This window comes from Phocoena phocoena, chromosome 19 (assembly GCF_963924675.1).
Source record: "Phocoena phocoena chromosome 19, mPhoPho1.1, whole genome shotgun sequence".
NCBI lineage: Eukaryota > Metazoa > Chordata > Mammalia > Artiodactyla > Phocoenidae > Phocoena > Phocoena phocoena.
Window position 1 is genome coordinate 22094780 of NC_089237.1, and position 13689 is coordinate 22108468.

A 13689-nucleotide genomic window follows, 5' to 3' on the forward strand; every position below is an offset into this window, starting at 1 on the left:
TTTCCTATCCCAGGCTCGAGCTGGAATCATTAGCACTGTAGAGGTTCTAAAAGTCATGGAGGCTTTTGTGAATGAGCCCAATTATACTGTATGGAGCGACCTGAGCTGTAACCTGGGGATTCTCTCAACTCTCTTGTCCCACACAGACTTCTATGAGGAAATCCAGGAGTTTGTGAAAGATGTCTTTTCACCTATAGGGGAGAGACTGGGCTGGGACCCCAAGCCTGGAGAAGGTAATGGATGTACTGAATGGGGAAAGAATTGATCAGAAATTGGTCTTTTTTTTACTCAGCTGTGGTTAACAATAACAATAGCATCATCTTTGTGTCTGCTGGATGTTACTGTGTATTCAGCTAACTAGAAAGTAAGACTTAGGACTTTTAAGCCTCCTGGTGAAGTTACATAAAAACAGTGGTGGCTATGTGTATTTGTTGCTAAATATGATATATGCACAGAGCAAATGGTGGAAATAGAAGTCTTTCACAAAGTTCCAAAGGCCCATTTTTAGTAAAGAAAAGCTAAAGGGAATTCTGGATTATTTTATTTATTATTTTACCATAAATACCAGGCACCTTATGTACAGCTTGAAAAGGTGTTGAGAGACACAGGGGCCAGTTTTCTGAATTAAAGGAGTTATTTGCTTTCTACATGTATCCTCTCCTCTTTATTTCTGTAATCCTGTATTTACTCTTTTGCTGTCATTTAAATGTTGGGAATAGTGATTACAGGGCTTTAAATATAATTATTTTCTACCATATGCTAATAACTGAAGGTGGTATTTCCTCCTGCCCTTCTTATTCTGGCAGTCTTTTACAATAAGAACAATAGTAACAATTATCTAGAGCTCTATGTCTTACTTTTATTGATTCAACAAATATTTATGTACCCAGTAAATGCCAGGTACCATACTAGGAGCTGGTGGTATAACAGTGAACAAAAAATCACTCTGTGTGGCTTACATTCTAGTGGAAGACACAGCAAACAGTTCAATAGATAATATTTTAGGTGGCAGCAAGTATCATGAAGAAAAATAAAGTTAGGTAGGGTAGATCAGGAGTAAAAGGAGTAGTAAGCCACTATTTTATGGAGAGTGCACAGGAAAATGCAGGAAAACTAGTGAGGTGATATTTGAGCGTAAGCAGAGACCTGTAGGAGAGAACTGTGAGGATATCTAGTGGGAAAATGGTCCAAACAGGAAACAGCAAGTACAAAAGACCTGAGGCAGAGGCATGCTTAGATGTTCAAGGAATAACAAGGAGGCTGGTAAAGTCAGGACAGAGAAACTGAGGGAGAGAGGAGGGTGGAAGCATATCAGCTCCTATAGAACCCGTGGGACTTTCACATCTAGTGGTATGAGCAACTCATTTGAGAGTTTAAAGCAGAGGAACATGACTTATTTACTCAGCTGTGTGAAGAACAGACTGTAGCAGGGGAGGCAAAAGAGGAAGCAGGGAGACAAGTTAGAAAGCTATTTCAGTAATCCAGTTAGGTGTTGGTTGCAGGTAGCACTTGTAGGTAGTAAATTCTGGGTATGTTTTGAAGGTAGAACTGAAAATACTTGGTGGTGCCCTGTGTGGTGGAGAGAAAGAGGGGAGTCATCAAATTTTGGCCTGAAGAACTGAAAGAGTGAAGTTACCATATGCAGGGACGGGGAAGACTGCTGTAGAAGCAGATTTGGGTACAAAAGGGAATCAGCAGTTTGGTTTTGGACATCTTAAATTTGAGGTCCTTTTAGACATCCAAGTGGGGAGTCCCATGCCGAGAGGTCCATGCTGAATAGATACATTTAACGCATAGATGGTATTTACAGCCATAAGATTGGATGAGGGCATGGTCAGTCCAAGATTTAGAGATTCGGTAGAAGAGGAGGAATCAGCAAGGGAGATTGACTGGACAATAAGGTAGGAGAGACAGGAGGGAGAGGAGTGTCCCAGAAGCCTTAAAGAAGCAGTAGAGAGGGAGAAGTGATCGTCTGTGACAAATGCTGCTCTGATTGCATTGGCCAAGTTCTGTGGCATGGTGATGAACAACACCAGAAAGGGAAGAGAGGAAAAGGAGACAGCACTTTTAGACAACTTTTTAAAGGAGTTTTGCTAAAAAGAGGATCAGATAAAAGGGGATAGTCTGGAGAGAGATGTGAAGTCAAGGGGGCTTTTTTTTTTTTTTAAAGTGGGAGACTTTATGTTTTTGTGCTGATGGAAATGATGCAGTAATAGAAAAATTCATGATGTGAAAGAGAGGTAATTGCTGGAGTGATGGCTGAATAATCGAGAGGAGTCAGGATCCATTGCACAAGTGGAGGAGTTGGCTTTAGGTAGGAATACAGCAGATCCATAAGAACAAGACAGGAAGTATATGGACACAGATGCAGGTAAATTGGTGGATGTTGCACTTTTCTTTCATGATGATAATATGTGAAACTTTGGGGACTAAAAAATACCTTTTTGAAATAGAGAGAATGTCATTAGTTTCCCAGCTTTACAGATAGAAGAATCAAACATAGCAAAATAATAAAAATATTGCCTGTATCAACACAGCAAATCAGCACCAGAATTATAAATTGGTTCTTATAAGAACCTTCACTAGCATCGTGTTATCTATTGATTTCTTACGGTTTTCTTAAATGTATTTTTTATGGAGTTACTATTTAAATATGGTAAATTGTGCATGTTCAATTCAGGGACTTGACAAATGCATAAAAATCTCCATCACCACAGGAGGTTGCCCTCAGGCCGCTTCCCAGTCCCTGCCACTCTACCCACCCCACCAACCCTCACATCCCCTGCAGGCAAACACTATTCTGACTTCTTTCACCCTAGATTAATATGGTCTCTTCTAGAACTTTATATAAATGGAATCATATTATATAGTCTATTCTTTTATCTGGCTTGCCTCACTCAGTATAATGTTCTAGAGATAACATCCTTTTTACCGCTGAGTGCTATTTCATTGTATGAATATACCACAATTTATTTGTCCATTGTGCTGTTGCAGTCCATCAGTTTGTATGCTAGGTTAACTATTTTTTTTTGAGGTATAATCAGTATACCACAAAATGCACTCTTTTAAATATACAATTCAGTCTTTTTTCACAGTGTTGTACAACCACCAGCACTATCTAATTCCAGAACAATTTCTTTACCCTCAAAAGAAACTCCATACCCATTGGCAGTCACTCTGTATTCCCTGGCAACTCAGTCCCAGGCAGCCACTAATCTGCTGTCTCATGGATTTGTCTGTTCTGGCATTTCATATAAATGGAATCATACCCTGTGTGGCCTTTTATATTTGGCCTCTTTCATTTAGTATGTTTTCAAGGTTCATCCATGTTGCAGCATGTATCAGTACTTCATTTCCTTTTATAGTCAAATAATATTCCATTGTATTATATGGATATACCACATTTTCTTTGTTCATTTATCAGTTTATGTATGTTTGGATTGTTTCTACTTTTTGACGGTTAGGAATACTGTTATGAACATATGTATACAAGTTTTTGTATAGACAAATACTTTCATTTCTCTTGGGTATATACTGAAGAGTGGAATTGCTGGGTCATACTGTAACTCTGTGTTTAACCTTTTGAGGAATTGCTGGACTGTTTTTCAAAGTGGCCACACCATTTTACATTCCTACCAGCAATGTATGAGGTTTCTAATTTCTCCCCATCCTTGCCAACACTTGTTATTGTCTCTTTTATTCTAGCCATCCTAATCGGTGTGAAGTGGTATCTTGTGGTTTTGTTTTGCATTTCCCTAACGGCCAGTGATAGCTTATTGGCCATCTGCATATCTTCGGAGTAATCTATCAGATTCTGATTTAAAAAATCTAAGATTTCAATGTACCCAGCATACTAGTTCTATATGTGACCTTTCTCTAAATCTTGGGTCAAAATTGCATGATCTAAGTCGTTCCTTTCACACATAATTCTTATTAGTGTAATTACCTAGATGGAGTGAACATTTAGTAAATCAAGTTGGCATTGTAACTATAGACAGAGGCATCATATTTGCTTGTCTAGTGTGTTAAGCACTCATTTCATTCTTATTTGATAAATTTAAATCAAGTGTTCTCTCGAGTACTAAGGTAATTGATTTTGTTTGTTCAAGACTGTAGACATGGTATAACACAATTATAAGATATCCAGGTGGCATATTTGTAAAAATAAGCTTTTTAAGTAGTTCTATATCTCTTTTACTTCTCAATCAGGTCATCTCGATGCACTCCTGAGGGGCTTGGTTCTGGGAAAACTAGGGAAGGCAGGACATAAGGCAACGTTAGAAGAAGCCCGTCGTCGGTTTAAGGACCATGTGGAAGGGAAACAGATTCTCTCCGCTGATTTGAGGAGTCCGGTAGGTTTTCATAATAAAGTACCTTGATTTCTAGGTGACTTCATTATTCTGTGTAGTGTGGAATGTATTTAATAGTAACCAAAAATGACCTAAGTATTGACTCACAAATCATGTCTGATTCTTTTTTTTTTTCCTTTATTTATTTATTTATTTTTCTTATTTTTTTTTTACTTTTTGGCTGTGTTGAGTCTTACTTGCGGCATACGGGATCTTCACTGAGGCACACAGTCTCTTCATTGCAGCACTCAGGCTTCTCTCTAGTTGTGGCATGCGGGTTTTCTCTCTCTAGTTGTGGCACGGGGGCTCCAGAACACGTGGGCTCTGTAGTTTGCAGCAGACTGGCTCCTTCGTTGACGCACGCGAGCTCAGTAGTTGTGGCACACAGGCATCTAACCTGTGTCTCCTGCATTGCAAGGCGGATTCTTTACCCCTGGACCACCAGGGAAGTCCCCTGATTCTTTTATTGTTTTAAGATATTTTATTACGATTTTTTTTTTTTTTTGGCTTTACATGGGCTTTCTCTAGCTGCGGCGAGCTGGGATTGTGGTGCGCGGGCTTCTCATTGTGGTGGCTTCTCTTGTTGCGGAGCATGGGCTCTGGGCGCACAGGCTTAGTAGTTGTGGTGCATGGGCTCAGTAGTTGTGACTCGTGGGCTCTAGAGCATAGGCTCAGTAGTTGTGGTGCACAGGCTTAGTTGCTCCGCGGCATGTGGGATCTTCCCAGACCAGGGATCGAACCCGTGTCCCCTCCGTTGGCAGGCAGATTCTTAACCACTGTGACCAGGGAAGTCCCTCCTGATTCTTTCAATATACACCACTTACGAGGTCTGTAGGCAGCTTCTCATTGATGTCAAGCTTCTCAGTCTGCACTAGGGTACTGAAAGGTGATTGACTATCCATGCACATTCTCCTGAAAGACTGGTGTGTTCTGCTGTTACTTACTACCTGCCATCTACCTTTCTGGTTGTTAATGTGGGCTCTTAGATCCTTGCCACAATTTGTATTAATATGTAATATCCACACAATTTTTTTTGACTTGCTTTCTGTCTTTTCTTAACGTTAGAATATTTGGAACAAGTTACATTTAATCAGATGCCTTCTTTTCTGTTCCTGTATTCTCTTGTAGGTCTATCTGACTGTTTTGAAGCATGGTGATGGCACTACCTTAGACATTATGCTGAAGGTGAGTAAATTTAGAAAGGGCTCCCATTTTCTGCTTTTTAAGTTGAATTGACATAGAGAGTATGAGCTTGAGTGGTTAAAAAAAAGTCCTGGCAAAAGAAATACATGCTGATATGCATACTGTAGACATGCAAATATTAGGAAACTGTGAGAGAAATATATAATATGTTTATTTGTACTACCAATACAAGTGCCAAAAGTCATCTAATTTTTTCACTTTTTTTTTTTACTCACGAATTTATGCATCTTAAATCTTAATACCGAAATGTTAATTTTGATTAAAAAGTCAAGTTCTTAAAACTTTTCCCATCAATGCAAATTTACTTGGGGTTCTGCCCATTTTATACAAAAGGTTTGTTTCTGTGCTTAGAAAAGGGATAGATGATTAGGTGTCTCAAGGGTTTGGTCTGTGCCAGTGCCTCTTATGAATGGACAGGAAATTAATTCACTTGCTTTCACAGCCTCTGTAGTTTCCCAGGGTGGTTGGCATATAATTAAACTCCAACTTAGAAAAATATAGGTAAAACTTTCCATGTCCTTATAATGGCAGTAATCTGTTTGAAAGTCCTAATGCTGTGGAACAAGTGCTATCTCCAGTCCTTGTCCATGCAGTTATTAGTCTAAGAAATAACTTGACAATCTGGTTGTATTAGAGGTGGAGAGAGCTGATTCTACTTATTACCATTAAATAAAATGTGCAAAATGTGCCTAAATACCCAAATCATCTATCAGACCCATTCATTAAATGATCTGCACTTAGGGAGACAAACAGCATAGGAATGGGATGTGCTTTAATACTTCTACCCTTAATCAGAATACTTTTCTTATCCCAAGTGGATCAGAACTGCAAATCTAATTTCTAGTATTTTAGTTCTAAACAAATCCTATTTAAATGATTAGAATGTTTTAAAATATATATATATTATAAACTTTTTTTAAGAAACTACATCTCAAACTGTATTGCTTTAACTACTTATCTTGTATAAGGATTTCCTTTCTAATAACATAAAAAAATACTTCGGGTTTACCTTTCAACTAAATGACATTAAGGTCCCTTCTCATTCTTAATATTCTGTGAACCTATGCACTATAAATCATGTATTTCTTTGCATATGAAATGAAGTACTTGGTATTTTTTGTCTATTCCATAAAGGTGTGGGAAAAATAGGGGTTCCGAAATTTTCATGAGAGGTACTGAGACATTTTCATGTCATGGCATATTTTTAAGAATTTATACTAGTATGTTTATTTAATAAATGTTTGCATCTAACACAAGGGAGCTCAGAGTGATTCAGCTTGTGTTAAAGAGCTCTAATGAAGAGTGAAAGAGCTCTAATGAAGGCAGAATCAGGGTTCTTCAAGAAACCAGTCAGGGGAGGTTGCAGAGGGATGGATTGGGAGTTTAGCAAATGCAAACTATTATTATGTATGTATAACTGAATCACTTGCTGTATATCAGAAACTAGCACAACAATGTAAATCAACTATACTTCAATAAAATAAATTTAAAAAAAAGAAAGAAACCAGTTGATGAGAGGTGAGGAATACAGTTTTCTGTTGGTAATTTAGGAATAATGAAGCAGGATAAATAACTTTAATTCAAAGTGTATTTGAAATGTGGTGTTATGATGCCATCTAGTGGACTCCTGTAACAGGTTCTCCAGGGGGTGGGGTGGGGAATGCTTCCTAAAAGCCAGAGTTCAGACCTTGAGTATTAGAGCTGAAAAGGACCTTAGAAATCATCTGTCCACCCCACTCATTTTACAGATGGGGAAACTGAGACCCGGAGAGGTTAAGGACTTAGTCAAGATCACACAGCTAGTTAGAGGCAAAACTGGGACTAGAACCCAGGTCTTCTGACCTCCTATCTATTTTACTACACTGCTGCTCAAAAGAGTCCAAAGGAAAGGAAGAGGAAACTGGGAGCTGTGATGGGGTCTCCAGACACTGGTCAGTGTTAAATCTTCAGAGGGGAAAAAAGGTCAAGAGAGTCTATAAATTAAGTTGTCCTAGAGAAGTATCTCATATACATTTGTAGTTCTAATTTTTAAAAATATATAATAATATTTTGTTTCTAATTATGAAAAAAGATTTTGGTATACTCACTATGGAAGATTTAGAGACTAGAAAAGTATAAAGAAGAAAACAGAACTTACCTGTAATTTTTAAAATGTCACAAATATAGCATGTATAATATGATCTTATTTCTGATTTGGTTTTTCTTTATGCTTTTCTGTTTTCTTAATATTCTTCATTCAGCATGTGCTGCTTTTGCAGTTAAAAAATATGATGATCCCACTGATCAGAGACCATTATTATTGTTAATATTTTGATGTGTTTTCAAGTGTTTTTTCCCCTTCACATTAACTTTTTAAAAATTTAGAATCATTTTGCTTTGTCTCTCTTCTTTCATTTAATATATCAAGAGCATGTTTATGTCATCAAACATTCTTAAAATATTACTTTCAATAATGCATCTTATATTTTTCACTATTGTAAATAGTGAAAAATACTATAAATTGAAGTGGTATTAGTAATTATTATTTTGCTCATCTAACATAGAACATTAGTTAGACATCAATGAGTAAAGAATTTGGTCATGACAGGTTGACCCCTTAGATCTTGATGTTGAACTGCTTAGAACTGATGACAAGCTATTCATACAGTAAGCACTTACACCTAGTGTCTTACTATAGGGGCACACGACAAATTTAGTGCCCAAACATCTTGAAAAATATTCTTTTGTTAATTTCATATCCTGCAGTCTTAGCCAATGAGAATGTAGAGCAAAAGTTTCACCTTAATGGGGGGGAAGTTAATTATCTCTATCTGTATTTTTTCACTATAGCTTCACAAACAAGCAGATATGCAGGAAGAGAAAAACCGGATTGAAAGAGTCCTTGGGGCTACTCTTTCACCTGAATTGATTCAAAAAGTCCTCACGTTTGCACTTTCAGTAAGTTACCATGAAAACTGCTTTTAGAGGGAGTTGTTACCCACTGATCTGTAGCAAATGTCCTTGATTCAGTATTCTCTGCCTTAACCCTAGACTAAAGGCTCCCTCTCATTCTTGGAGGACTGGAATAAGCTTTTGTTACTAATCACTGTATCTCCCTCTAGTGGTGAGAATCAGAATAGTTGGGAGAGGAAATAAACTGGAAAGCTGACACATCCCCGTGCCTACTTTCTGTCTCTTCCTTTCTTTACCCTAGAGCAAGTATTTATTGAGCAGCCTGTTTGTACCCATCCCAGTGCTTCATTCTCAATTTGGCTGATCTTTAGGTTGAACATTCTCCTCTTTGTTAGAAGCTTCTGGTGCAAGTTATTCCTAAAACAATAAGTGTCTTCAGCGGGATTACTTGGGTACCTCAACAGCATTTGCCCTTTCTGGCAGCAGACGATGTTCTGGATATGGTAGACTTTTAGTTCTCTTCCTTTTTTTAGGAAGAGGTACGTCCACAGGACACTGTATCAGTAATTGGTGGAGTGGCTGGAGGCAGTAAGCATGGAAGGAAGGCTGCTTGGAAATTCATAAAAGACAACTGGGAAGAACTTTATAATCGCTACCAGGGAGGATTCTTAATATCTAGACTAATAAAGGTAGGTGAACATTTTTGAGTAGCTTGCTTATCATGGATATTATTGAGAAACATCCATGATTCACTAGACCCATAGATTATGGCCTTTGCCTTTTTTTTTTTTTTTTTTGCGGTACGCAGGCCTCTCACTGTTGCGGAGCACAGGCTCCGGACGCACAGGCTCAGCTGCTCCGCGGCATGTGGGATCTTCCCAGACCGGGGCACGAACCCGTGTCCCCTGCATCGGCAGGCGGACTCTCAACCACTGCGCCACCAGGGAAGCCCTGGCCTTTGCTTTTTAAGAGTTTCCTTAAGTAGTTATTAGCTTTACTAAAGAGTTTCTCCATAACCCATCCTGTACCCTCTAGAATAAACTGAAGTTGGGAAAGAATGGAATGATTTGTTTTTATGGTAAATGGAAGTTTGTTCCTAAACTCTTAGCTGTTCTTACTATTTATAAACCATTTTTTTTTCAGCTATCAGTTGAGGGATTTGCAGTTGATAAAATGGCTGGAGAAGTTAAGGTAAGGAAAGGACTGTTTACTTTTCACTTTTCAATCCAGTAAGTAAAAACACTAACCAAATTGTAATGATAGAGTGTTGGGGTAATGTTGTGCTTTAGGGTCTCCATGTTCTTGCTTGGAGAAAGACGGGTTAGGTTGTATCTTTAATGCTTGAAGAATTTAGAGTTGGAATCATCTTTGGGGCATTGAAGTGTGGTTGAAAGAATGTGGAACTTGACATCAGTCGACCTGGGTATAAATAATCTGTGCTCTGCCCCTTGTAAGCTGTGTAACTTCAAGCAAGTTTTTTAACCTCTATGAGCCTGGCTCCTCATCCATAAAATGAGGTGTTAAGATTGTTATTTAGATTAAGTAACATAGGGGGCCTGGAACATAGTAGGTCCTTGATATTAGTTCTTTTTCCTTTTCTAAAACCTTCATAGGTCTTTTGTAGGCACAATGAGACAAGATGACTATGTAGGGACTCTCCTCTTAGCTCTTAGAAAGACTGATAATCAGTTTAGTGGCAGAGTTCAGCGTTTGGAGGACAAATCTACACTGATTAGGAAAATCTTAACTTTAAGCCTTTCATTGCATTTAATTGCGAAGTATTTTTTAAGTGTCACTTCCGCCTTCATTCTTGAAAGCAAGGGGGTTATCAGGTGTGAATTTGGAAATTCTGAGAGCTATAATGTTTGATTCACTTTATGATCCATTGTTAGAAATAAGATTCATTTAGTTTACATTGTGTATTGTATTGTGTTAATAATTACTTTATTGTAAAGGTAATAAATACTCTGAAGGAGAAATATGTATAATTAGTTTGAGGGGAGGGCACTGGTTAAGCTAAGCCCGGTAAAGTAGGTAGAGGCCAGACCGAGGAGGGCCTTGTAGGCCATATTAAAATTTTCCTAAGAATGGGAAGCCCTTGAATGGCTTACAAACCAGATCAAGTCACTCCTTTGTTTATATGATAAAAATTTCAGTCTGGCCGCAGTGTGGAGAATGCATAATTTGGAAAGGAGAAGAGAAGATGTCGGGAAGCTAACTCTCCAAGCAAAAATGATTTAGTAGCTTGGAGAAGATGGAGTAAGAAAGAAATTCAGGGGCTTGATTTTGTTAATCTTTAATTCAACCAGTATTTACTGAGTGGCTTCTCTGTGTTGTGAACGTATCTGGGGAGGAAGAAGGAAGAGTCAAGGATAATTCCCAGGTTTCTGGTATGTAAATAGTGGTGCTGCTTCTCGAAGTGAAATGAGAGGAAGTCTTGTATCTTACTCAGGCCCTAAGAACCCAACTGTGATAGGAGTCTTGGAGCAGGAGCCATTGTCATCCATGTAAATAAAGTTACTGATTTCTAAAAGGTCTAGACTTAATCTGATGAATTAGTCATTCTCTCTTATATACTAGCTCAAAGGAAAGACCCCTGTCCTTTTGCTAGTTGGTATTTTCTATGGAACCAGGTGTACTTCATTAGAAAATGGTTTATTCAGCGTTTAATCAATAAGCGTTGTGATAATTACAAGAAACTGAAGTAGTTTTACTGTATGAAAAATGCGAGTCTATAAAATTTTAAATTATTAGGATATAGAAGCAATTTAAGCTTCTTAATTTTATCAACCCTTACAAATTAATCTTTATTTGAAGCAGCCAAAATGTGTTGAGTCCTTAACTACTCTGTGCCAAGTATTACGCTGTTTATATGGGTTGTTGTCTCTTCCATCTTCTGGAGTAAATATTTTCTCATAGATGAGAAAACATACTTAGAGCAGTTAACGTACTCAGTCACAGGATAGTACATGATGGAGCCTAGATAAAGTCCCAAGTCTGATTCCAAAACCTAGACTTCAAGTAGGTTTTTTAACCCCTGTGAGCCAGTTTCATCTGTAAAATGAAGTGATAAGATTGTCATTTAGATGAAGTAACTAACACAGGGGGCCTGGAACAGAGTAGGTCCTTGATATCAGTTCTTTTTTACTTTATTTTGCTGGTTGGACAAGGAACTTAAAAGAAAGGCCATAGGTTCTGTCTCTTTACTGTTAACTTTTAATTAGGTTGTAAGCATATAATATATTTGGAGGAGAATTCCTGTAGGCAGGTACAAGGAGCTGCTTGTTTTCTTTTAGCCTGGAGGTGGCAGTGGTAAATTTTCATGAGTGAAGCTTATGAACCCTTTATAGACAGTGGGTATTTTTTCAGAGCCTGTGATATTAGCTTCTTACTATTGCTGGTAATGATCCTACATTCTGGGTTGTTTTATACCAGGCTTTCTTCGAGAGTCACCCAGCTCCTTCAGCTGAGCGTACCATCCAGCAGTGTTGTGAAAATATCCTGCTGAATGCTGCTTGGCTAAAGCGTGATGCTGAGAGCATCCACCAGTACCTCCTTCAGCGAAAGGCCTCACCACCCACAGCATGAACCCGGAGCATGCCGCCACTGTGGTTCTGCTGCTTCATGCAGGGATAAGGTGGAGCGACCGAACAGCTGATTCATATGCCAAGAATTTGGAGTCTTCTTTCAAGCCAGTGGGGGTTGGACATTGAATGTAGTTAACTGGTTCCTGCTCACACTCCAGAATTAAATTCTATTGAAAAAGGAAAATCAGCAATTCAGCAAAAAAAATAAAAAATAAAAAAAATGTAAATATGATAGTAATAAAATAGAGCATAACGAAACTGTGAAACTTCCTGAAGCCTTGTCAGTGGTTAAAAGTATTTAACACTCTCCTGTTAATGACAGATGTTCTGTTTTTATAACCTACCAAAAGGAAACTAGAGGCTTCTGGGTAAAGAGGATTTTTGTGAAATGGGTTCTACAAGCAGCCTACAAACCAAGGGTAGTGTCCATTGCTGGGGATGATAAACATGAAAGGCTGATAGCTGGTATAACATAGAGTCTGTGCATAATTTCAAGTGGGTTTTTTTTTTTTTTTTTTTTTTTGGCATGGGGACTGATCAGGAAGATATATTTTCCTGCATAACTCAATCTGAACCAAGGATTGTAGTTTTCCTCCTTGCTTTCCCTTCTGTGTGACCCCTTGGCAAAAAAAAAAAAAAAAAAGTTTAAAAAAAAAACCTATCCTGGTCTGGGTTTTTTCCTCCCCTAGTTCCATCCCCAACCCACCACCCCGGTGTCCTTCTTAGAGATAAAGAAATAATAAGGAAACATCTTTTATAGCCACATTAAATAAGAGAAACTGATATACATTATTTTTTTCTTTCTTTTTTAAGATGACTTTTAAGAACCCTGAAATGCATATAGGTGAGACAATAGAAACGAAAGGTTTTCATCCAGGCCTTTCTGAAGGAGTTACTCTGCTGAAAATGGTCTTAGTTGTCTGACAGGCCAACTGTTGAATCTCTTTATGACAGTATCAACACTGGCTTCTTCTGGTTCATTTTGGGCATGTAAGAAGTCATTGGTAACTGCTGCAGGGCCTATATATTAGTGGTAACTGGTTTTAAAAACAACAAAGACTATAAGCCTGTGTGTGCCACTCTGCTTCCACAGTGTATCCTACTAACAAGCCTCACCAACCTAATCCAGTACATTTTAAGTCTAAATCTCATTCCTTTCCTCTTTCCCTACCTTTTTTCTTTTCTTTTTCTTAAAAAAAATATTTTTGTGTGTTATTAACAGGAATTCATATTTGGTGTGGCTTAACTGTATTTCAGAAGGTCATCAGATTGTGAGACTGCTTCCTTGAAACATTTTTGTGCTATTGTTTTAAAAAAAAATAATTAAAAAACAGTTGGCGTTAATAAAAATGTCAATGTGAAATTGATGTCCTGACGTCCTTTATTCTCTCTGATAAGCAACTAAAACCTTTCCTATCATTCAGTAGGATTATAAGAAGTTTTACTACCATAGGATTTTTCTGAGTCTAAGAAAATCCAGTTGCTGAATTCCTAATGAAGAGTACCTAACCAGAAAAATCTTAAGATTCCTCCTAAATTAGTTCTGGGTTAACTCAAAAGTCTCTTAGAGTCAGCATTCAGGAGTTAACTTGAGCCTGCCAGTTCCCATTTATTGAGGCTTCCTTTTATCTAGGCATGTGCCACCGGCAAAGCAGGGG

The 13689-nt window shown here is 38.0% G+C and overlaps 1 protein-coding gene across 2 annotated transcripts in view; it reads left to right on the forward strand.

The window, feature by feature from the left end:
• The window catches only part of NPEPPS (aminopeptidase puromycin sensitive), a 101169-nt gene extending 88966 nt beyond the window's left edge, over positions 1 to 12203 (forward strand). For both annotated transcript variants that reach the window (XM_065896551.1, XM_065896550.1), the window contains 7 exons: positions 14 to 233; positions 4210 to 4352; positions 5478 to 5534; positions 8382 to 8489; positions 8978 to 9133; positions 9588 to 9635; positions 11880 to 12203. In XM_065896551.1, coding sequence (XP_065752623.1) covers positions 14 to 233; positions 4210 to 4352; positions 5478 to 5534; positions 8382 to 8489; positions 8978 to 9133; positions 9588 to 9635; positions 11880 to 12032 — 885 coding nt within the window. In that variant the 3' untranslated portion in view covers positions 12033 to 12203. The remainder of the gene's footprint in view (positions 1 to 13; positions 234 to 4209; positions 4353 to 5477; positions 5535 to 8381; positions 8490 to 8977; positions 9134 to 9587; positions 9636 to 11879) is intronic.
• Positions 12204 to 13689: the final 1486 nt, after the last annotated feature.